This window comes from Haliotis rufescens, unplaced genomic scaffold, assembly GCF_023055435.1.
Source record: "Haliotis rufescens isolate VD_foot unplaced genomic scaffold, xgHalRufe1.0.p SCAF_13, whole genome shotgun sequence".
Taxonomy (NCBI): Eukaryota; Metazoa; Mollusca; class Gastropoda; order Lepetellida; family Haliotidae; genus Haliotis; species Haliotis rufescens.
Window position 1 is genome coordinate 7,517,499 of NW_025963813.1, and position 26,717 is coordinate 7,544,215.

At 41.7% G+C, this 26,717-nt stretch overlaps 1 protein-coding gene across 2 annotated transcripts in view; it reads right to left on the reverse strand.

The window, feature by feature from the left end:
* Nucleotides 1-984: 984 nt before the first annotated feature.
* LOC124149290 (neprilysin-1-like) overlaps nucleotides 985-26,717 on the reverse strand; it is a 70,796-nt gene continuing 45,063 nt past the window's right edge. For both annotated transcript variants that reach the window (XM_046520778.2, XM_046520779.2), the window contains exons 18-23: nucleotides 6,902-6,969; nucleotides 5,911-6,041; nucleotides 5,596-5,661; nucleotides 5,095-5,193; nucleotides 4,477-4,553; nucleotides 985-1,576 (exon numbers count right to left, since the gene is read on the reverse strand). In XM_046520778.2, the coding sequence (XP_046376734.1) occupies nucleotides 1,477-1,576; nucleotides 4,477-4,553; nucleotides 5,095-5,193; nucleotides 5,596-5,661; nucleotides 5,911-6,041; nucleotides 6,902-6,969 (541 nt within the window). In that variant the 3' untranslated portion in view covers nucleotides 985-1,476. The remainder of the gene's footprint in view (nucleotides 1,577-4,476; nucleotides 4,554-5,094; nucleotides 5,194-5,595; nucleotides 5,662-5,910; nucleotides 6,042-6,901; nucleotides 6,970-26,717) is intronic.

Sequence of the window (26,717 nt, forward strand, 5' to 3'; positions counted from 1 at the left end):
GAGGAAATAATCTGATGATAGCATGTCCGTAGGAGGGGAAAATCTGATGATAGCATGTCTGTAGGAGGAAATAATCTGATGATAGCATGTCTGTAGGAGGAGATAATCTGATGATAGCATGTCCGTAGGAGGAAATAATCTGATTATAGCATGTCCGTAGGAGGGGAAAATCTGATGATAGCATGTCTGTAGGAGGGGAAAATCTGATGATAGCATGTCTGTAGGAGGAGATAATCTGATGATAGGCTGATGCCAGCACACAAGTCCTGGTCTGTTGTCTGTGGGAGCTAAGCTTTAACTGCCATCAATCATCTGCATGCCGAGCAATTGCGACCCGTAATAATCACATTAACACAAGGTTATGTATGTATCATTTTATTTACGTAGTTTGTGACAAAATATATGTGTATCAACAAAGTGTTAAATAATTAGAGTGAGTGATCATGAGGAATTCATGATCTAAATACAATCGGGGCTCTGTTTGATAATCTATACACACTCAGGGCTCTGAATAATGATCTATACACATTCGGGTCTCTCCGATACACATTCAGGGCCCAATAACTGATATGGGGACCAACCCTGTGTGAATGGGGGAAGGGTGGGGTTTTTTTTTTGGGGGGGGGGGGGGGGGGGTATAAAGTGAAAATGCATTGAAATTGACCGTATTATTACTCTATACATTCAAATGGTTGAAATCTCTTGAATGACAGTTCCACAGCACCCTTGAAGAATAAACGGTTGTACGACTGTTTCTCGGCGTATTTATATTATAACAAATTGTACTTATAATGCAGATAACCACTTGATTAAAAAATCATTAGTCACAGAAAAAGGCGACACCCATTCTACTATAACAGACGCCAAATTCAAATTTCTCCTAAAAACACATGTCCATGGAAATTTTGTTTTGGGGTTACCACCAATTAATCTTCTCGGATGCAGTGGGGTGGGGTGGGTGCTCGGATCTTTTTAAGAGACAGGATATTCTTTCCATCATAGCTTCAAAACATGCAGTTCTACTCCTGCGAAAGGAGGAACTGAATATCAGAATGTGCATATTTCATGTTTCTTTAAACAAATTATTTTTTTCAACCACATCCCCAACACACGCACGCACGCACACACACACACACACTATTTCGGTAATCAGAATATAGAGAACTTGAGGGTTGAGGGATGTAAGTACCGGTTATTATATCTACCGTAGTATTAGTAATAAAAATGTTCGTCTCACATCAGGAATTAGGATTCATGGAACATCAACGAGATATAAAAATCGTGTTTCGTCATCGCGAAATAGAATCATATGTATTAGCGAGGTGGCACTATACACACACATATATGTGTTCATTACGTTTACAGTCAACTGTAGCACCGTCCATCCCATGTTACAACCGGGGTGATGTGATTGTTCTCATGACGCTGTGAGTCCGAGAGAAACAGTTACGTACAGTTGTGCACAGTTGTAGCTGTTCACCAAACTGTGCATTTCGTCCTTGGGTTCATGAAGGATCCCGGTTTACAGTTATACACCTCGGCAAACTCCGGCAGATTCTGCAGCGGAGACACCGCTCTGAAACAGAAAAAAACACAGATTAATATAATAACTCTACATGCATCAATAACCATTTGCAACTTACGCGTGTACAAGGACCTCACTGTTTCGACCATGTTCACAAGCAACCTTTGCACTAACACTTACCATTACTTTAACATACAATTACGACAGTGGTTGTGTTAGATAGCTTTGTAAAAGTCGAGCCAAGACCCCGTGCCACTAACGATCTTAGCGCTGCGACTGGCTTAAATAAATCCCCTACTGGAACAGAGAATTAAACTGAAGTTGTGGTTGTGCGAAGTTAGCTTTCCCTGGACCCCGTTCCCCGAAGCGATCTCATCACTGACACGGTCTTAAATGACCGCCCTTACGTGAACACAGGAAAGAACTTGAGAAGTGCTTAAGCCCCCTTTACACAGGGCTGCGACCTTTGTGCCACCTTTGAGCGATCAAAAACTGGCCAGGACGCTCACTGGTCGCCTAAACCCAGACAATCATGTTTCCGTGTAACTGCTCCAGCAGTTGTTCAGCAGTAACTGCTCGAGTTGTTCAGCGTCTGCAACCACATTGAAACACTGCAGGTACAAGCCCTCCATTTATAGGCAGGCTGAGGAGGAACTACAGGTAGCTCAAAGGAGGCAGAAAAGAGGCAGAAGCTTTGCCATGGTGTCTCAAAGGTTGTCGTGGTCGCCGAATGGAGGCACGGCGGTCGCCACAGTCATCGTTCAATGCACGCTGTTGGTTGCCCAAAGGAGGCACAGGGGAGGCAGAAGCATCGCCCAGATTAACGGAATACATTTGCAGCAGAACACATCTTCTACCTGGCAACCATTGGGGGACCACTGTGCCTTCATTCTGCAACAACAGCAATGCCTGTGCCTCCCTTCTGCCTCCTTTGAGCCACCTTTGAGCAACCAAACTCCTCGGCGACCTTTGTGCGACTGTTTTGAACATGTTCAAAAATTTACGGCGACCATGGCGTTCATTGCGATGTCTGAACCTCCCGTGTTCCACCTTGGAACGACCTAGGCAACCATTCTGCCTACGTTGAGCCTTCAACGACGACCTGGCAAATTTCATGGTCGCACACGGGAGGCACAAAGGTCGCCATCCTGTGTACAGGCCCCATTAGATAGCCTTGTGAAAGTGGACCCCGGGCCCCGTTCCACGAAGCGAACTTAGCGCTGCACTGTCTGAAATGAACGCCCATACGTCAACGGAGCATAACCTATGAAGTGGTTGTGATAAGATAGTTAGCCCTGGATCAGGCGCCTAGCGCCACGACAGTCTTTATTCCTTTGCCATGACATACATTAACGATAGTCGTTATGTTAAAATCACGTTGTGCAACTTGGTCCTGCTTCAGGTCCCAACATGTTTCTTTCTATTTCGCATAGCACATGTTGGAAAACGTCGTTAACGTCCCTTGCTATAACGCTTCACGAGTTAACTGTGTTATATGGCGAGGTAATTTGTTGTTAAACAATAATTGCAAGTGTATTACATTGTTTCTGTTGAGATTCAGTAGAAGTTCATTGCATTGTATTTGGACAATGATTAGCTGTCGGGAATGTAGTACTATTTAATGTAACCAGTGATGAGGAAGTTATTATATATAGATGCTCGAATTATCTGTAAACTTCCGGAATAGCATGGATGGATGTCAAACGCTACAGAAACATGTGGAATATTCTATGATGTTCCAGTGACACTGGACTGGTCAAGCACTGTGTGGAAAGTACTGGAAGCTAGTTAGACTATATGTGGAGCGGGCGCGTGTCTTTCATCTCACATTTCATCGGACATTACATCAAGACCAACTTTTGTGTGACGATCACATTTCACCCTGGATTCCTAGCCGAGGCCTATCTCGGAAGCTTGACCACTGTTGTGGCGAAGTGATTATTGCTCCTGTCATTGTCATTTCCACTGCTCTCACACTGTATACTGTCATTGGATATTATACTACCAGTCTATTGTGCATTGACATTGTAATTGCTGTGCAGTAATTAGTATTGATTTGTAAACCAAGTTAATTTTGTAATACAATCGTTGATTGTATACCATTTGTTGTTTGTTGGTTGGTTTCACACTAAATCGTTTTATGTACAGATTTCTGAGTTAACATATTGTTTCAATTTGGGAATCGACACGTAACAACTGAGCTTGCATATATGGCACACGTCCACTGATTAAATAGGCCGGCCGGCCTGCCCAAGTGAGTTCGACAGATTGACGGTATACTAGTAAACTGATGATGCCCTGACTGTTCTTACAAATTAGACTCGATGAAACATAGGAAAAGCATGGATCCTTTCAATTTCCAAAGCAAATTCCCGGACAGTTATACGGGTATAACTCGAAATAGATATGAAATCGTTTGATTACATTTAATTTTTTAAGTGAGTGGTTGAGATGGGTTTAACTGCGTTGAAAAGTATTGCAGTTAAACCACTGGTTCAAGACGTTTGTCAATTTGGTAAAACCGACGAGCACGGGTATGGTGCTGACAAACCTAGAAACATAATTGGGGGGCGAAGCGTGAACCAACGACCCGGCATAGGTTTCTTGTATGCCAAAGGGAGGTAACTCTGGACAGCGAATAGCGGCGCCTTTAGGGACTGGGACATATCTCATTCTGAATTACAGAATATGTTTGACAAATTTGCTTTTAACGAGATAAATCCAGAAAGTATGTTGACCCATTTTAAAACCAAATGAGGAGTGATTTGGCAAATCCAATCTGGGTTTGAGCTACACTCACAGAATGCTATGAACACATGCACAAGCGCAGCAAAACACGAATGTGGGTTGCGTTTGAATAAAAATAAAAGCGCTCATAAAATTTCCGCTTGCTGTTGCGGCTGCCTCATCGCCAACAGGGGCAGATGCGTTGGTAAAGATGAAACGTTCACCTGAGTCGGTTTGGGCTGTGGTAGTCGCTGTAGATATTTCGCTCTGCTCTCTCCTTTCTGATTTTCGTGCACCAGACCTGGGGATAAACAACAGCGGGGTTACATCACTCCCGCTTCCGACCGGTGGACGACGAATTTATCTAACCGCACACCTTATTTCAATACAGGTTTGTCTCATGCAAACATCCCTTGGTCTGAATCGGTAGGAATACCACAGAATACCACATTCCGGAGAATGGCGTCTTACATCAGTAATTCGAGAAACAATATCGCGGTTGGTATGTGGCAAATGTAACGCCAACAGTTCGGCAATTCGAACGTGGACCATAATAGTGAGTGAGTGAGTGAGTATGGTTTTACGCCGCTTTAAGCAATATTCCAGCAATATCACGACGGGGGACACCAGAAATGGGCTTCACACATTGTACCCATGTCTGGAATCGAACCCGGGTCTTCGGCGTGACGAGCGAACGCCTTAACCACTAGGCTACCCGACCGCCCCTGGACCATAATAAATATGCGTTACATGTTTGCGGGGTTCATTGAACATATTAGAATGGGTCTCAGCCATTCAGAACAGACATTCATGTGTGAGGTAATTTAATGTCTCATGCCTACCTGGCTCCACGCCAGGAAGAACAGCTGGTTGTGATTCAGGGTCATTCCGGGGAGGGGTGCCTCCTCCGCACCTCGGTCAGCTACCCACTTCCGGTATGCCTGGAATACGACATAAACTATCCATGAGCAGCAAAAAATTAGTTAAGGTGTCAACAATATTCCAGCTATATCAAGGCGGCCTCTTATCCCCTCTGGAAACAGGCAAACTAGTTGATTGAGGCAGGAACAACGACCCACGTCATAGACTGGTATCCTGTCCTTCTAGTGGCTGCACAAATTAGTAGTGCGGTGAGGAGCGCAAACGGTCTAGGCAAACCAGTCTAGCCTCATTGCCTTGTAGACATAGCGTCTGCCAGAAGAGCGGTAGGTCAGAGGTTTGATCTTACAAATTTACATTTACACAGCTCGACTGTAACATCTCATAAACCTCGATTAGGGTACAGGGAACAATTACGTTCATAGACATATCTGCCCTGAAGATGTATAATAAAATGTGCTTACCTTGTAACTCTGTTTTACTCCACCGCTGTCGGCAATGTCCTCGCCCATGGTTAACAAGCCGTTAACCTGAAAGTACACATAGATTATGATGTCACTGGTGAGCTACCGCCTCGGTGGTCTAGTGGATAGGGCGTCTGCCCGGAAAGCGGAATGTCGGTGGTTCTTTACCCGGCTCCGCCATACCAAAAGGCGTTAAAAGAGGATACTTGTTGTTACCCTGACTGGCTCGGCATTAAGGAGCTTAAACAAGGACTCAGTATCAATCAATCAATCAATCAACTAGCAAGCAAGCAAGCAAGCAAGCAATTCACGTACGTTAAGTCCAGCTTCAGGGCTAACGTAACTTGACGTCTGGTTCACAAAGCACTTTGTGGCATTCTGGAAACGGTCAATCACGATCTGATCCCACCACTGTCGCAGGTTTCCGTCTTTGTCCCTCTGTCGGCCTGCGATTGAAGAGTTATAACAATATTCATTGAGAAAAGTTGTCTCCCATTACTAATCCGCACATGCGTTAACAAAGCGCCGTTCCAACCTGGTTTAAACTGCCAAATCAAATGGTAGGCGCTGTCACGTTAGTATGACGCCGACGGGTCATAGTAGGACCCGAAAACCATAAGGAAATAATATGAGTTCACGAACATATAATATATCTCGCCGACTTATGAAAAAAACACGTTCTCAGTCGGGACCGCCTCCGTGGTCTAGTGGATAAAGCTTCTGGAGCCGAAGACTGGTGGTTCGATCCCATGGTCGCGTCATACAAACGACATTAGACGATGACACTTGCTCTTGCCCTGCCTGGCGCTCGGTATGAACGATATTAAAAAAGGACTGGTCGGCTCGGAGTCAGTAAACCGTGTCTGAGTGGGGTATCCATGTTAAACTGTGGCATGGTATCTCAGTGGGCTAGTCCTGACTAGCACATGTAGCCACACATATCAGAGAAATAATCTTGAACTCGACGTTAAGCCTTATTTCACCTCACCATACTAAAATGTCACATAACGAATTGATAAGCATTCACTGTTGTATAGAACAGGCTCAATTCTCTGGGATCCTGTTGACCCCAACGATGTCTCGCAGGCTGCAGTGGTCAACACTAAACACAGCATCAATTGGTCATCACAAACAACAAATAGCGCACTACGTGTTTGTATATAAACTAAAATTGCGTTCGTCAAAATCATTGTCTATCTATTGACCTACATGATGGTAGAACATGTACTAAACTTTTGTCATGGCCCAATACACTGCATTGGGAATACAAATCATCTCAATTTTACTATTTTCAGACACAACTTACCGTAGTTGTCGAACCCGTGCGTTATCTCATGTCCAATGACGCTGCCCACACCACCAAAGTTTATTGAACTGAAACACGTGATGTTAGAAATTAAACATTGATTCTCAATGAGTGAGTCCCAGGACCATAGCTTACATCAAACGCTTTAAAAGCGTACGGACTTTTGACGTGTTTACAGTCTCACTCGCAAGTCAAGGATAAGTCTGCAGAACCCAATGCTTATAAAGTCGACTTGAATTACAGTCTCATTAAAATCGAATACTTTACTCCAGTACAAGACCTATATGATAGTCCCACACAGAAGGCCGCGTTAAACCTGGATAAACCTTGGCCCGATCAGTCTAAATCAAGAATCCGTGGGTCCTTGAGCCATTGTCACTTTTCTAACACGATTCGGTTTCTTTTCTTTACCATCTCGATTCGGACATTTTGATTCCAACGAAATGAAACCCTAACAGAATATTCAGAGTATAAATACTACCTTGTGGCTGAAAATGTCATGGCACTCAGAAAGGCCAGGGTTTATAAAATATTAATAACAACATAACGACACGTTCTTATTATTATTATTTACATTCGGAACTGGCTGTTTAAGTGAAACTTCGTTTTCGAGATACAGAAAACGCTTCGTTCACTCATCACGAGAAGCGTCGACGCTTAGATTAGAAAGTTCATTTGGCACGACCTCCTATGGAGGTGTCCTCGAATCTTTAGCAATCGCATCAGAGTAAAAGATCTGATTTTTAATAATGAGATGGATGAGGATGGTTGGTAGTCTGACTTATTGTGTCCAACTGGAACTGGATTCAAGGTAATCCTCCAGAGTCTTACAGACATGGGATAGTGAGGACCCATTCAGCCCTAGAAGTACACTGATACATCTCGTATTCACTGATGAAGGCAAGATTCGCATAGTCACAGCGTCTTACCCGGGTTGGCTCTCGCTGTAGAATGGCTCCTGGAGAATGCCAGCTGGAAATACTGGAATTGGAACAAATGTGATTACAGGTAAATGCGAGACAGGTACACTCGCGGGGCATGGGTGAGCGAGGAAGTCTGGTTTTAGTAAGATTTCAGTATTTCCGTGTTCGTACTATAACAGAAAAGCGACGCATGCCGGCCATGTTTATCATTACCACCTTGGTGAAACCATTTGCAACGAGCACGGTAAGGTGCAAACATCTTCCCGAGGCAAGGGAGTTAACTGACTACAAAAGTCCAGTTTCCAGCCTTGCCGACCTAGTCTGGAATTCCTGGCCCCGATCGTAGCGCCACCAGTGGATATTACGAATTATGTCCCTTCTATGCCTCTCCTATAGACCAATCAGATTCTACCTCTAATATCACTTGCATTTGTTTAAAACAAAATAGCGGCGCCCAGTCAAGACGATCTGATCTGTAATCCATATCTATATTGTGATAAAACGGGTCTTACTTCGCGAAGTGCATCAAATTATGTGAGCACCTTGATTAAAAACATCAAAACATTAAAAAAATATCTGTTGACAACGAGTTGGCAGTGCACATGCTTTGCAAATCCTGCAATCGACCGAAATCTGCATGACAGTTTACGAACCGGATTTCGATTTCGTTGCGCGATTTTGATTGGACTATACATAGACTCGTTAGTCCAGCCAAACTGTAACTCCATAATACCAGCCTAGTTCGGCAAGGGTTGAAACTGGACTTTTAAAGTCAGTTGACTCTCTTGCCTCGGGAAGATGGGTGCAAACGAATCAAGATTCAGTTAAAAAAATTTATTGTCCAATTTGTTTGGTTATACGCCGCTTTTAGCAATATTCTAACATTACACGACGGGTTACAACAGAGATGGGCTTCACTCATTGTTTGTTTGTTTGTTTATTGTTTAACGCCGTAGTCTGCGCAGTATTGCGAGATATGTGACGACGGTCTGTAAATAATCGAGTCTGGACAATCCAGTAATTGACGTCATCCAGGTAATTGGGATACGATGACAAGTCAGTGAGCCTGACCACCCTATCCTGTTTGTCGCCTCTTACGACGAGCATTGCTTGCTGAAGACCTGTTCTAACCAGGATCATCACGGGTCTCACTCGTGGTACCCGTATGGGGAATCGAACTAGGTCCTTCGGTTTTAAGAGCTAACGCTTTAACTACGGGGCTATCCCACCGCCTAAAGACGGTATTGGGCCATCAAACTCAAAGTCCAGACAGACGTGCGGCTTGCCTGTGCAGGGATCCACACCGTCATGTCATACCGGGGTCGTTATACCGGGGTCGTATTCTGACTCGGAATCATTTTGGGTGTAATTAGGATTTATTAACCTCAAGTGACATAATCCAATTGTTCGCCCATCGGGTTAAGTCTCGTGTATGGGGAAGGGATGTTACAATATCCCCGTGTGTTTTGTGTACAGGTTCCGGTGATATTGTAACGTGTGAGTGAATGTCCCTCGCTGGAGATTTGCTTTGCATTTGAACACACTGTACATAAGGAAATCTGCGGAACGAGGTAAAATCAAATGACAAATATTTCTTTACACACGTATTTCAATGGATCGAGCATGCAACCTCCGTATCCGCAGCTAGTAAACAAACCATGATGCTGATAACTCACAACGCTTCTGAAAATCTCTTTTCCAAGTTCATGTTCGCCAGCAAGAGATATTTTACGCCCGATTCCCATGGTTCATTGCAAATTTGATTAAAACGTTATATTGTTCATAAATGTTGTTTCAGATTTGTGGAAAAAAACTCCCCTCGGGATTTTATGAGATTTCAAACCCTCGGATTCGGGTTTTAGATTTCATAAAAATCCTTGAAAGTGTTCACTCACCTATTTCATTCCATGTCGGGTTGTAGAAAGCATTGATCACTGCCGGTTGCACTAGCCATCTGAAAACACAGACAACAAACATAGATGAATAAACAAACTCCACACTTTTGGACAATAAACATAGCAGCAATATTAGACAACAAACACAGATGAATAAACAAACACCACACTATTGGACAATAAACATAGCAGCAATATCAGACAACAAACACAGATGAATAAACAAACTCCACACTATTGGACAATAAACACAGCAACAATATTAGACAACAAACACAGATGAATAAACAAACACCACACTATTGGACAATAAACATAGCAGCAATATCAGACAACAAACACAGATGAATAAACATTGACTACAGTAGACAATAAACTAAGCAACAACATTAACGTACTCTCGGGACATACTTGCAACGTAACAAACATTGGCGCACCAATAAACAAGGATTAAAACAGCTTATAGAAGACAACAAACACAGATGAATAAACATAGATAATAAACAACACACTGAGGACCAATTTATTATTTGTCGGACGGAAATAACGGTTTCTTTTTTATTTCAAGACACGAATGTCAATGTTTTCCCTCGACACATATTAATGTTTCATAAAAAACATATTATATCGAATATTAGATATCACTGGTTATAGACTTTGGATCCGAGCGTTTGGAGATTAACATGACCGAAAAATTTTCTTTCTGAAAACAGAAAAAAGCATAGATGATCAGAAAATCTGCATCAACACAGATCATTATTCTCGTTGATTTTCAGTTTATTTATTTTTATTTATTTATACATTCATTAATATTTTTTATACAGTTATACCACAACGGTTAATAACTGTGTAACCGCTTCCGTGGTCTAGTGGAAAGTGGAAAGTCGGTGGTTCGATCCCCTAGCCGTGTCATACCAAAAGACGATCAAAGATGGTACTTGTTGTTACGCTGCCTGGCGCTCGCCATTAAGGGGATAAAACAAGGACTGGTCGGCTCGGAGTCAGTATACTGTGTCTGAGTGGGATATCCATGTTAAACTGCGGCATGGTATCTCGCTGGGTAAGCGCTTTAAAACCTGCGTTAGTCCGGACATGTTCATGCAGTTAAAGACACACACACGCGCATGAACGCCTGCGCACACGCAAACTCGTTGCTATAATTAACAAGTCCCTGGAGACTTTGACGTCATAGTGGAACTCGATTTCCATTATTTATTTTTTAAATTTCTTACGTGATACATAGTTATACTGTTTACAAATCCATTTCATATATCTTTATGGCTTTCAGATTGTAGGCAGTATTGTGTTCGCTTTAACTTTACGTGAAGCTGTCCAAAAAATGTTTTCGCCGCACTGTACTTTTATGGGTGTACGATTTAAAGTTCATGACGTAACAATCTTAGCGGTACGACGATTAAAACTCCCATACGTTAAAATAGACTAATGACAGTCGGATCGCTAAGAAATGAATTGAAATTACGAGAAAACAATCAAATTAACGAGAAAAGACTCGAAATTTCGAGAAAAATAAATAAATAATTGAAATAACGACAGATATCGATTTAAAAAAACTTCTTTGGAGTAGAATATATCTGACATCTACCGTTCAATATTTGACGAAGCACAGCACATGTTTTCTGATTCGAGTTTTCACACTTACTCGGATCTGTCTACTTTGAGTCGGAGGGAACGCAGATGTTTTCTTGAGGCCTGCTGTAGTTCTATCTGGACGTTTTCAAAGTACAGGCTTGTGTTGAATATATGCTGAAAAAGACACGATCAATACTCGTTGTAAATTACCCATACAAATCGTCAAGATGGACATGCAGCTCATGAAATCCAGTACACTCCGCTTGTGACATACACTGCCGGGCAAAAGAAAATATACACTTAAAAATCCGATATGGCTAAACGATTATAAATGTTATCAAAATGTTACCCTGCTGAAAACATTCGCCGAAACGCTGCAAACGGCTGAAATTACAACTATGGTACCCGTATCACATACATCACCATCGAATTACCTTTTCTTGTTTGTTTCATTTTAAGTCAGGGGGCACGGGAGGCCCAGTCGTCTTAGGCGACGCAATTCGCTGTGCAGAGTTGCGTCCCTTGGGCACGCCAGAAACCTATGATTGTGGATTCGAAACCCGGTTCGCCCCGATTATGTTTCTAGGTTTGTCAGCACCATACCCGTGCTCGTGGGTTTCACCGAAGTGGTTAACGTCTAAGACCTGCATCACTTCGGGCTTTCCTCACACATTAAGCTGACACGCCGTGGTATACCTGGAATACTGTTTAAAGCGGCGTTATACAAACTCATTCACTCACTCAATCATTTTAAGTAACCACCAAACAAGGGTCTGTACTTTCTTTTGCCGGGCAGTTTATGTTGCTCATAATCCACTAAATCACAAAAAGGACATCCTCCGTGGTCTGATGGCAGAGCGCCAATTAGAAAGCACCTTTCTGGAGCTTTTCAACCAAGCGACTTTCATTTCAGACTACGCTTGAAAAATATGTTGACACAGTTCTCGATTAACATAATATATGGTTGAGATTGTATGGCAGTGCTTCCTACGAACTGCGCAACGCGTCCTCCGTTCAAATGTTTATCCCACAAAACCGAGAGATAGACGATAATTTTGACGGAATCATTCGTACGGGCAGTAACTGTCATTCGGAATACCCCGTGTTAACCTTTTCGAGGTTGCATGATTAGAAAACACATTCTCACAGTCCCTTTCATGATCTGGTAAGCAACGCTTTGATTGATCGGATGAAAGATCGTTCTGACGTGACCTGTAATGGGATGTCCTCAGATCTTTGTTGAGCGATAGCGAGAACTAAGATCTGATTTTAATGAGATTGACTGAAAACCCAACAAAACGTCAATACACGGAAACCCACAGTATCGAAGGACAGAAAACCGTCAATACAATAAAGCATCGACGTTCACAGTTACGTACGTGTTTATATTGATCATCAATGTAGCTGTTGTTCTTCAGGGCCTCTGGATAGCCTATCTTCTCGTCCATCACCTCCGCCTTCAACATTAAAAACATTTCTGCAACATTACATCGTCGATGGAGGTGGAGGTGGGCATAATTCTATTTTAGATATTTTTTTTTTTTTCAGATGTTTATTGGTCCTTGATATGTATTTATCCCTTTATTTATATTGTTTGTAATTATTATTTTTATTTTTATTTTTGTAATTTATTTATTTTTTAATTTTTTTTATTTTTTTATTTTTAAATTTATTTATTTTTATTTTTTTTAATTATTTTTTTTTGGGGGGGGCGTTGGAGTTCAATGGATATTTCAAAGATAAACTGGATAATTCTATATGATACAACAATCGCTGATATATTCGATAACCATGTTAACACTTGTTCATCTTAAAGTGCTTCAAATGCCAGATTAGTAAAGAAAGGTGCCACGTTCGTGGATATACAACTGACAAACCAGTGTCTTCCCTTCTGCTGACTCAATGTCACCACGTGATGTGGTGCTTTTCAAACACCAGTCACTCACTCACTCACTCACTCACTCACTCACTCACTCACTCACTCACTCACCTTCTCCCTGGCCACAGTTCTGGTGGTGTCATCCAGCCAGACAGCCTCTTCCAGGAGAGCATTGAAGGACGACCTCAAGTAGGAGATGATATTCAACATCTGTGATTGGAAAATATTGTCGGCATCATAATCATATATTCATGAAATATCAAACGAATCTAAATCTTAAAATATGATCTGCATTTCCAAACAAAAATACCGCCTCCGTGATCTTGTGGAAAGAGTGTCTGCCCACATGAGCGGAAGGTCAGTGGTTCTGTCACAGGAAAAGCAATACCAAAATACGTTAAAAGATGGTATTTGTTGTTACCCTGCCTGGCGCTCGGCATTACGGGGATAAAACCAGGACTGGACAGCTCGCAGTCAGTGTAATGTGTCTGAAGGGGTCATCCATGTTAAACTGTTACATGGTATATGTCAGTATTAAACTAGACACGTGAAGATCAAGGTAGAGAATAGGTCTTCAGCAACCCATGCTTGTCGTAATAGGCGACAAACGGGATCGGGTTGTCAGGCTCGCTGTCATGGCTGAAGCTTTTCATCGTATCCCAATTGCGTGGATTTATGTTCATGATGTTAAAATCACTGGATTGTCTGTTCCAGATTCGATTATATACAGACCGATGTCATATAGCAGGAACAATGCTGAGTACGCCTTAAACAACAAACACACAAACAAACAAACAGTACTATACTTGCATCATGAAACCGGCATATGGACTAGTACTCGTACAAGCACCTTTACACGCACATAAGCATGCACGTTGAAGTACAATAATATTGTTTGTTTTATTGACGCAACTCAGCACAGCGAATCAGATATTTCAAGTTTCAGAGATGATCGGAGCGAAAGGATATTCCAATATAGCTCACGCCGAATATGAAAACGAAAATTCGATCTGTTGTCTTATGGCGTCAAGATGAAAACTGGATTTCCGACATTTATAATGTATAAGTTATTTTGTCGAGGAAGCGGGTTCGATTCCTTACACTTGTACAACGTGTGAGGGATGGAATGTCGTTTAACGTGGAGCAAACCCTCACGCACTCATTCTCAAACTTTCTTCCTGGCCCCACTTACGTCAGATTTAGCTGCTTCCTTAAAATGGGCGTCGACATAGAGGCGGCCCACAGACAGGCTCATGGCGCTGTTGACATACGTGGAACACACCTTCCACCGCGGAGGCTGCGCAGAGGTCCCGCTTAACGCCTGTTGGTGCAAAAGTGTAAAAGTGTCGATTTGCAGCACATAAAACAGCTCACCACTAAAAGAGAAGACAAATAAAGACAAATATTTCTAGTAATGTATGTGTCTGATTGGAGAATCCATATTAAACTGGCATGGAATCTCAATAGGCTAGCACTGTTACACTAAAAGAGAAGACAAATAAAGACAAATATTTCTAGTTGAATGTATGTGTCTGATTTAGGAATCCATATTAAACTGTGGCATGGAATCTCAATAGGCTAGCACTGTTACACTAAAAGAGAAGACAAATAAAGACAAATATTTCTAGTTGTTGGATGGCATTGGTCTATAACTAACTATTTCATTTGAAAAAAGTGAACTGTTTCAATTTTTAAATAATCTTGATTCTTATGATTGCTTGCTAATATTACGTAAACAGGCATGCCTGTATCCCACATTTTATTGTATATTCACGTAAACTACATGTAACCAACACCGTGCTCTCCATTGTTGGTGCTAATGTTTCCCTTGCATTGCAATGCCTTGCGCCATATCCTTCAGGAATATGTTAATAAGATATATATGTCGTCTGTGCAGTTGGTATTACTGCTCCTGTATGTTTACCTGGTTGAATGTAGTGATGCTGTCTCGGAATGAGGAGTCAAGTAGCTTCACTCTCTGTTTAATCAGCATCCATATAGCATAGTTGGCCAACACTCTGAAACACACACAGGTTATCACAATAACTGCATACACATTAGTGCAGTGACAGCACCCTCACAGAGAGACAGAGAGAGAGAGAGAGAGAGAGAGAGAGAGAGGGGGGGGGGGTTAGCATAATAGCTGGACACACATCAGCGCAGTAACACTCACAGCGAGAGACAGAGAGATTAGCACAATAACCTTACACACACATACACGCAGATTAGCACAATAATCTCTCAAACACATACCAAATATTAGCACAATAATCTCACGCACACGAACCAAATATTAGCACAATTACCTCACGCACACATACATACAGACAAGCACAACACCTTCAAACAAACATACACACAGATTAGCACATTAACTGCACACACACGGAAAGAGGGGAGAGAGAGGGAGAGAGAGAGAGAGAGATGAGCACAATAACCACACACACACATACACGCACTGCCAAACACACACATACACACAGAGACACACACACACACACATTACAACGTGCATCTAGTGTTGTTGTGATGGCGCTGGGTCGTCACGCCGAAGACCAGGGTTCGAATCTCCAAGTGAGAATGTGTGAAGTTGATTTATGGTTTCACCCCGCTTTGGTGTATTCTACGCAAAAGAAGTTAAGGACCACCGTATTCTTTCATATTACTACAGTTAATCATTTAAATGACATATGAATTATTGTAATATGAAAGAATAGGGTGATCTTTAATTTCTTGTCAATAGTATATGTCTGGAAAATTAGTATAGGCGACGAAAAATAACTCGTCACTCGAACTTTACCTCTTGGGTGTTTTCTCCAGGATGGGGAAGAGCTTCTCAAAGTATGGTGGGGACCAGTTGATGACAACTTCCTCAGCGGTGATGTTGATGTCCACGCCTTCCTCCGCCATAATGTCACGGACGTGTTTCAACCAGTCAAACTGACGGGGCAAATAACACTGTAGCTCAACTCCATACATATGCTCTACATAGTGCAGTGCTATCAAGGATAGTAGTATACAAACACAAACTGACATTCACATGACCTTCTATTTCGAGATAAACTGTAATTTCATCATACATTTAGCTTCCGTAGACATTAATATTGAACAGAAGACGCACATGTAACTGCTCCTTGGTCGAGTCATATGTGCATCCTTTGAAAAATGTTCCTGATCATGAAATATGACAAGTAAATAAGAAATTATATCCTTCAGCCTACGTATATATGTTAGTGTCAATGTGTAAATTCAGTCAATGTGTAAAAATAATTGTAAAATGACTGAAACATTTTGGCATTTTGTAAATTGCCTAAATATCATTTCAGTCATTTTATAGGCGATCAACAAATAAGACGAAATATGTGAAAGATGTGTTTAGAATGTTAAGATATCACTTGAATTAGACGTGATATTTCAGATCTTAAATGTACAAAGTGATTTCATTTCAATTAATTAAATTGACAAACTGGTGGCTGTCCAAGAATTATTTGCAATTTCTACGTCTTTGTAATGTAATCTAGACACAGATGTTTCTGCTCTTCAAGAATAAGGGGCGGTCGGGTAGCCTAGTGGTTAAAGCGTTCGCTCGGCACGCCGAAGACCCGGGTTCGATTCCCGACATGGGTACAATGTGTGAAGCCCATTTCTGGTGTCCCCCGCCGTGATATTGCTAGAATATTGCTAAAAGCGGCGTAAAACCATACTCACTCACTCTTCAAGAATAAAAAATTCTTCATTTATTCGCGATTTTCTTCAAAAAATACTTGTTTGTCAAACCATGTGTTTTCTTTTCCCCTGAAAATAAAATCATAAAAAGGGGGCGTCGGGGCAGCAAGCGGTAAACATTCCTTTTTTTTGCGGTAATCAAGTTTGACTGTCCTAAAACAACGAGTGCGCTGCCAATCCCCTGGTTTAGTGTGGGGCGAGTACAAGGCATAGTTTATCAAGTCATGCTCCAATGCTCGAGGAATATTTCCGTTGATTAACCGAAACATTTCAGATAACATGCGGCAATCATAACGCTAGGAACTCCCGGTAATAAAGATGTCACATTGTCATCGCGCTCCCTTGAATATTCACCACTATTTCCACCCGACTGATATGCAACTGCTTCTGGTGTCACGTTACACGGCGACTTCATAAACCACATGTACCAACACAAATGTTCACACAACCAACACAAATGTTCACACAACCAACACAAATGTTCACACAACCAACACAGATGTTCACACAACCAACACAGATGTTCACACAACCAACACAAATGTTCACACAACCAACACAAACGTTCACACAACCAACACAGATGTTCACACAACCAACACAAATGTTCACACAACCAACACAAATGTTCACACAACCAACACAAACGTTCACACAACCAACACAAACGTTCACACAACCAACACAGATGTTCACACAACCAACACAAATGTTCACACAACCAACACAAATGTTCACACAACCAACACAAATGTTCACACAACCAACACAAATGTTCACACAACCAACACAGATGTTCACACAACCAACACAGATGTTCACACAACCAACACAAATGTTCACACAACCAACACAAACGTTCACACAACCAACACAAATGTTCACACAACCAACACAGATGTTCACACAACCAACACAGATGTTCACACAACCAACAAAAATGTTCACACAACCAACACAAACGTTCACACAACCAACACAAACGTTCACACAACCAACACAAATGTTCACACAACCAAAACAGATGTTCACACAACCAACACAAATGTTCACACAACCAACACAAATGTTCACACAACCAATACAAATGTTCACACAACCAACACAAATGTTCACACAACCAACACAAATGTTCACACAACCAACACAGATGTTCACACAACCAACACAGATGTTCACACAACCAACACAAATGTTCACACAACCAACACAAATGTTCACACAACCAACACAAATGTTCACACAACCAACACAAACGTTCACACAACCAACACAAATGTTCACACAACCAACACAAATGTTCACACAACCAACACAAATATTCACACAACCAACACAAATGTTCACACAACCAACACAAACGTTCACACAACCAACACAAATGTTCACACAACACAAATGTTCACACAACCAACACAAACGTTCACACAACCAACACAAATGTTCACACAACCAACACAAACGTTCACACAACCAACACAAATGTTCACACAACCAACACAAATGTTCACACAACCAACACAAATATTCACACAACCAACACAAATGTTCACACAACCAACACAAATGTTCACACAACCAACACAGATGTTCACACAACCAACACAAATGTTCACACAACCAACACAAATGTTCACACAACCAACACAAATGTTCACACAACCAACACAAACGTTCACACAACCAACACAAATGTTCACACAACCAACACAGATGTTCACACAACCAACACAGATGTTCACACAACCAACAAAAATGTTCACACAACCAACACAAACGTTCACACAACCAACACAAATGTTCACACAACCAATACAAATGTTCACACAACCAACACAAATGTTCACACAACCAACACAAATGTTCACACAACCAACACAGATGTTCACACAACCAACACAGATGTTCACACAACCAACACAAATGTTCACACAACCAACACAAATGTTCACACAACCAACACAAATGTTCACACAACCAACACAAACGTTCACACAACCAACACAAATGTTCACACAACCAACACAAATATTCACACAACCAACACAAATGTTCACACAACCAACACAAACGTTCACACAACCAACACAAATGTTCACACAACACAAATGTTCACACAACCAACACAAACGTTCACACAACCAACACAAATGTTCACACAACCAACACAAACGTTCACACAACCAACACAAATGTTCACACAACCAACACAGATGTTCACACAACCAACACAGATGTTCACACAACCAACACAAATGTTCACACAACCAACACAAACGTTCACACAACCAACACAAATGTTCACACAACCAACACAGATGTTCACACAACCAACACAAATGTTCACACAACCAATACAAATGTTCACACAACCAACACAAATATTCACACAACCAACACAAATGTTCACACAACCAACACAAATGTTCACACAACCAACACAAATGTTCACACAACACAAATGTTCACACAACCAACACAAACGTTCACACAACCAACACAAATGTTCACACAACCAACACAAACGTTCACACAACCAACACAAATGTTCACACAACCAACACAGATGTTCACACAACCAACACAGATGTTCACACAACCAACACAAATGTTCACACAACCAACACAAATGTTCACACAACCAACACAAATGTTCACACAACCAACACAAATGTTCACACAACCAATACAAATATTCACACAACCAACACAAATGTTCACACAACCAACACAAATGTTCACACAACCAACACAAATGTTCACACAACACAAATGTTCACACAACCAACACAGATGTTCACACAACCAACACAAATGTTCACACAACCAACACAAATGTTCACACAACCAACACAAATGTTCACACAACCAACACAAATGTTCACACAACCAACACAAACGTTCACACAACCAACACAAATGTTCACACAACCAACACAAATGTTCACACAACCAACACAAATGTATGCTACACATTCAGCGTTGAAACCCACCTGCGAATAGTTCTGTGCCATCTCTGCGATGGACATGGGGTTATACTGCTTGCTCTGGTCCAGGCGATCAAAGAGTGGTACAGTAATCTAAATAAATAAAAAAATAATAATCAGCATCATCATCATCCATAATGAGCCTAACCAGCCCGACAGTGCCAGGATCACCCAAACCCTCTTTGTTGCATTTTTTTATTTTAATATAATAATAATAATAATAATAATAATAATAATAATAATAATAATAATAACGAAGAGACATTTCATGGCCCCTTGGGACGGTCGGGTAGCCTAGTGGGTAAAGCGTTCTCTCGTCACGCCGAAGACCCGGGTTCGATTCCCAACATGGGTACAATGTGTGAAGCCCATTTCTGTTGTCCCCCGCCGTGATATTGCTGGAATATTGCTAAAAGCGGCGTAGAAACCAAACTCACTCCTCACTCACTCACTCACTCACTCACTCACTAAAGAAACACCTACGCGCGATACTACTTTGACACATTGTATGGCATTTGTTTTTTCGACTCATGTAATATAGATCCATTTCATTGAAGAGGGGGGACACGGATGGACCAGTCATCTAAGGCGCCGTGCGGGGATGCTATGCAAGCGTCTAAGACCTGCATCAATTGGGAACACACGTGATATAACTTATACAGCAGTGTGAAACACAATTTAACCCACTCACTCATTCTATTGAGTGTCGGTATTGACAGTGGCCGTTTTGTATTGTCTTAATTCAGCCATATCATTCAGTCACAAATCAGCTATTCTATTCTCATTTCAATCAGTGTAACACTCACATTCGCTATTTCTATCTCGAAGTCCACGAGATCTCGGATCTGATCACTGGCGTCGACCTGATTCGCCCCCAGCGCCACGGCAGTCCTGATGATGTAGTCCTCATATGCCTTCAGTGTACTGCTGTTCCGTTCTTTCAAGTAATACTCGCGACCAGGTAATCCTAGACTCGGTTGGTCGTACTAGATGTGTGCAGAAATTGAAACAAGATGTTAAGTGGCTAGAAATTGTTATAATTTTTTTCAGTGAATGTCAATGCAAGCAAATGTTTGAAGCGCTGGTAAAATTTGGAGTGCTGAACCGGCCAGATTTGGGCAACAAGTGTGATTGGAGTTTCCTCCCCTCCTTTTGTAAGCAAACGCTTGCTCGTTGGAATTGCTGACAATTTCATGAATGCTGTCTGTACCTAGAGAGCGACAGGAGAGCGATCGATGCCCTTTTCGGCCTGACTTGCGTCGTTTACTCTTGCCAAGTGCAAATTGGATACCAATCAGAAAACACAGAATTCCTTCCAGCTTCCAACAACATTCCGGATTCCAGAATAGAGGCAGTCCTCTTCCAAGACATTGACAGTCTGAACATTCGGAACTGCACTTACACTAATTCTAGAATCAGTTCCGCTTTGTGCTGTCGCTTTTTTGCCAATTATATTGGATGTATTTTCTTATCCATTAATCTAGACTAACGCTTAGTCTCTGAAAATATATAATTTTGAAAGAAACAAACAACTCCATTTAAATTAAAAAGGGGCCTGAGTGAGATGGAAGATTTAGAACCTGAACCTGTGGATAATGTAGACTTGCTCCGCTATGTGCTATATCATTACAGTAAGGGCGGGCTGAAGGGTAAATAATATGGTTCAGGGACAGACTAAGATTAGACTTGGGTGGTCATATATCAATTTCACAATGTAGCTTTGTACGTTTTTTGGGTTAACCTCTGCGTTTTAACTTGCAAATCACCTCGTGTTGGGAGTTGGGACATTGACTGTGTCAGCTAACAGGGACTGGGCAGACCACAAGCGATCGACAAACCGTTCTTCTGTCACAGTGGTAACCAGGTATCAACTCACATACAGTTTCCTGACGGTGGTGTTGGCGGGGTCTGTGACGACAGCCAGGTAGATAATGGGGACGTTGTTGTAGTTGGACAGCTTCACGAGGGTTTCCTCCAGGTTAAAGGCTGACTCGTTCCATGCTGGGGACAGCACAGGCCACCCCCCAAACTCTGGCAGGGAGTCGATCAGGGGCTTCTTGCCGCGCTTGTCTATGGTGTCTACAAGAACGAAGGAAGGAACATGAGCCGTAATTCAGCCAGCCCTGAAAATACCGGATCCAGTGGGGATGGTGGTACGCAGTCGTGTGCACCCCTACTGATTTAAGCATCTTTGCATTTTTATCTATGTATAAACAGTGTAAATGCACAAACACATCTTTAATAAATTATTTGGTGAAATGTTTTCCTCACAGATTACCAAACGGATATATTATTATGACATATTAGCATTTATCTAGCATGTTCCGTGTTAAATGCATCTCTCCAAAAGTATGTGTCAGCGCTAAATGAAGGCACATTTGAAAACACAAACCCCGTTTTGCTTATTAGAATCTGTTAGAATCCTAGGTAGTTCTGAAATCATTTTTTGAGTTCATTTAATCTTTGATTTGACTGATTTTGTTGAATATAAACTGCCGGGCAAAAGAAAATATACAACCATGTTTGATTGTTGCTCAAATGAAGCAAACAAGAAATTTATTATTCGATTGTGATAATATTTTATTTAATACGATGTATCATTAGAACCTAAAGTTTACAGTGACTGTTTTCAGCCTAGTAACGTGTTGCCGTTTGTAATAATAATTTGTTGTTCCAATAGTTAATTACAATATTCAAGAGTCTTTGGTCCGGCAGATTACATTTAATAAAATCAGTCAAATCAAAGATGAAACAAACCCTGTATTCCCCATTAGAATATGTTATCTACGTCCAAGTTGTAGAATTTGTTCTGGGTTTCAGTTAATCTTTGATATGACAGAATGGTAACAGAGATAAAAGACACCATTTGAACATTTATATGAAGGCTTTCATTGATTCTTCACAATTCAATGTCTTAATGTCTGCTTATAACCATAACTATTTAATACTAACACATTCTGACGTCACCTGACTTTCGGACAACATGGATGTGGCCAGATGAAGGACCACTTGTTCATAACTAGAGGTGTTTGCAAAAGTAGAAGCTGCCCATTCCTTGCCTTTTTCTCCAAGCCACCCTCACCCCCCCCCTCCCCCCCCATCGGGTGGTCAGGCTCGCTGACTTGGTTGATGCATGTAATCGATCCCAATTGCGTGGATCGATGCTCAAGATGTCAATCACTGGATTGTCTGGTACAGACTCTGTTATTTACAGACCGCCGTCATATTGCTGCGTGCGGCGTTACACAACAAACAAACAAACAAACTACCTAGCTGACCATAACGAGGTAGGTATAAGTATACGCACCTAGGTCCATGCAGGACTCGTACATCTTCTTAGCTTCTTTAACAGAAGTTGACTCTCCCTCCACAGGGGGTGCTTCGAGCAGTCCTGGAACACAATGCAAATTGTAGAAACAAATTTAGATCCAATGTACAACTCTGTTTTTCGTTCAGAATAGACCCCAACATCCTATGCTAGATGATCAGTGGAAGACATCCGGATGAACGAACACACTGCGATTTGCAAGCGATATTATTTTAGTCGCCTCTTACATCTGACACAGGATGTTTGGGTCGAATTGTCGTGTATTTCAGTTTCGGTGTTACTGTTAGCAGCGCGATGTTTCGTTGTTGATCATAACTCCTTAGTCAAGATCAAGACCATCGAGGCACTTACGGTCACCAACAAGTGCTTGAACTGCCTATCGTCAACCGTGTCCTGATTCCTTCATAGTATTTCAACTTTCCAATAGTCAACTTACCCTTCATGTCGAGCAATATTCCAGCAGCTCCAGCCTTTGGTGTTTACATTTCAGAGCTTTTGAGATACAACCGAGCATGCTCTTTCTGCCAAGATTTCAAAGAGCGTCATACTATTCTTTCTATTATTGTTTGATCAAGGTTACAACCTTCAAGGCCTCAGTAAAGCTTTCAAAAAGTTGCATTATGGTAGACATGTGGGGACATTTCCAAATTTGACGCATCAGTGACAAAAATTATGTCTGATGCAATTCCCCATTTTGACTTGTACCATGTGTTCCCGTGTTTTTTTTCGGGTGAACACTTGACTTGCCTTTGTATGTGTTTGTGACGGTTGCCACCGGTTTGGTGATTAGTAAAGTCAACTACCATGTTAGTATCTGAGTTGACAGTGAAATTCACTAAGTTAGTAAACTTTACAAACAAGTTCGGTCACTGAATCAACCGCGACATTACTTTGTAGTTTAATGAGCAGACTGTCGCCGAGGTTCCTAAAGATGTCGTTGGCGGACTTGTCTTCAGCGATAATGTTCTTTTCCATCCATGAACCGCAGGCGAATTCGTAGAAGTTGTCACAGGGGTCGGCGTTCAGATTCATCCTGCCCAGAAGACGGCCAGCTGATGGTAAGAAATTGGATTTACACCTTATTCTCATGTGGAAAAGCACTTGGTCAAATGTATTAAAGTCAAGGTCATAATGTCACAATATGTGAACAGTTTTGATTCTGAATGATTTCCACGTGAGGCCGCGTTCTTTTCGATTTACCCTCATGCACAACGCGAAGCGGGCGTCAGGCGACTGGGCAATTTATGTCACTATAGAAGAATAACTATGAAATTGTCATAAAAGAAACAGATTAACACACAACAATAAATCAACTACTTACATGTGGCCACGCAATCAGGTGTAAGGCAAACAGCTGAAAATAAAGAATAGAAATTTGGAAAAGCAAACTTTCTTTGCACGGCGCCAGGTGCCGTGTTGATCCTCTGGGTCATAGTGATCCTGTTGTTATGGGTTAGAGAAAACTACACGGGGGCAGGGGACATGGTGATGTGTAATCGTTGGAAAGATGTAACCAAACTTTTAAAAGAAACTTTATCTTTGTCTCACGTATGTATATTGATATGCATACAAACGAAATACATATTAATTATGAAAAACATTTTTTTAAACATCCCTAACGGTAAATTATTACACAAAATATGTTTATGTTATTCGTCAACAATCATAACAGGGAGCCACGTCCTGTACTAGACTGGTTTACCTGCCCTAGAGCGCTCGCGCTCCTCGCCTGCAGCCGCTAGGAGGCGAAGGGCAGGGTACCAGTCTAGCTCTATCAGACCTATTTCCCAACACGGTATTTCGCTGTGGTGACACCTTGACCCATTTCCGTAAAGCGAGTTTGTCTGTCGATAGGGACGGGGACAGGCCTACAACATATCGCTATGCGGGAAACGTTGGCCAAAATTTACGTGTAGCGAGGTATTAGCACTTTTGGACAATGTGAATAATTAACGTGTCAGGCTTCAGGAGTAAACATATTACCATTAGGAAGGTCACTATCACAGAAGTATGGTTCATGGTTTAAAATAACTAACGCACTCAGAGCGTTGTGGTTTTCAGTTTTAACAATACATTTGGGCATGGTGTGGATATTAGAATCAGTATCCTGTGTCAAACTAGGTGTCTGTGTTTTATTAGAGTTATCATTAACCAAAATAAAGTTTGAACTCAGATAAGTCAAGTGGGTTTTGAACGACTTCACTAAAACATGCTCCGACTCCCTGTTGCCTCGGGCCGAGTCGAATTGAATCTGGGTCTTCGGCATGACGAGCGAGCGCTATAACCACAAGGCTACCCGACCGCCCAGGTTCGATCCCCGGCCGCATCATACCAAAAGACGTTAAAAGATGGTACTTGTTGTTACCCTGTCTGAGCTCGGCATTAAGGGGCTAAAACAAGGACTGGTTGGATCGGAGTCAGTATACTGTGTCTGAGTGGGGTATTCATGTTAAACTGCGACATGGTATCTCAGTGGTCCAGCCCTATCAAATCAGCTTTAGTCCGGAGTAGTACAAGCAGCCACACCCCTCCACCCACACACAGACACACACACGTGCATGCACGTCGCAAAGTAAGTGCAATAATCTTGAACGCGACGTTAAACTCCATTTCACCTCACCTCACCTCACCTTAAGCTGACACTCATACACGGCATAACGCAACCTCACTCGCTAATGTCCACAATCTCAATGGGAAGTAGCGACCTCAGGGTTGAGTACAGATGATCACATGTACTATGTGATAACAATGACAAGGAGGTGGCTTCAGAACGCACGTTTATTACTATTGCCCATAAAACTGCAGACAACAAAACAACCATTTCGAGCCTGCAGGCGTCTATAAAAATCATCACGATATTTTAATGAGACTAGACGTGATAATATTATGCATGACCCGCATCTCAGTTTAGTACACTTTTATCGGCGGTAATATATGGGTATAGATTACACGAATGCTCAATGGGGGCCAGTGACGAATATCAAACGTTTTGTTAATGGGTGCTAAAACCCTTTATCATACCACAAATGCAAAGCTTTTAAAGTCGCAATATGATCAGCCTCAGATCAGTTGTGTGAATAGAAATGAACAAGCATCAAATCCATGTCTAGTATACGAGAGCTGTCGACGTCTGAATTTGCCCTGAAGATACATATCATGATTGCAAATTTTGCATTTCGATACGTTTCTTGTGGCGTATCGATGTTGCGATCACAATTTTAGTGCATGATGTATAAGAACTGTTTGTTTGAAATGTGTTTATCTTCTTTATCTGCTTTTAGCTGAGATTTCTTATGATTAGGGAATGGATTTTCTCGCCTTCATCTTCGCGGTTCATGGAGGATTGCTAATGCATGTTTTAATATTTACATATTATTCGCTTGGTTTAATGATGACTTCAGTTTAAACCTGGCCCTGCATGTGTTCACGACTACGTGCGAGAAAGAATGTACTGGTAGTTGAATATCTCCACACAGAGGGTCCAGTTT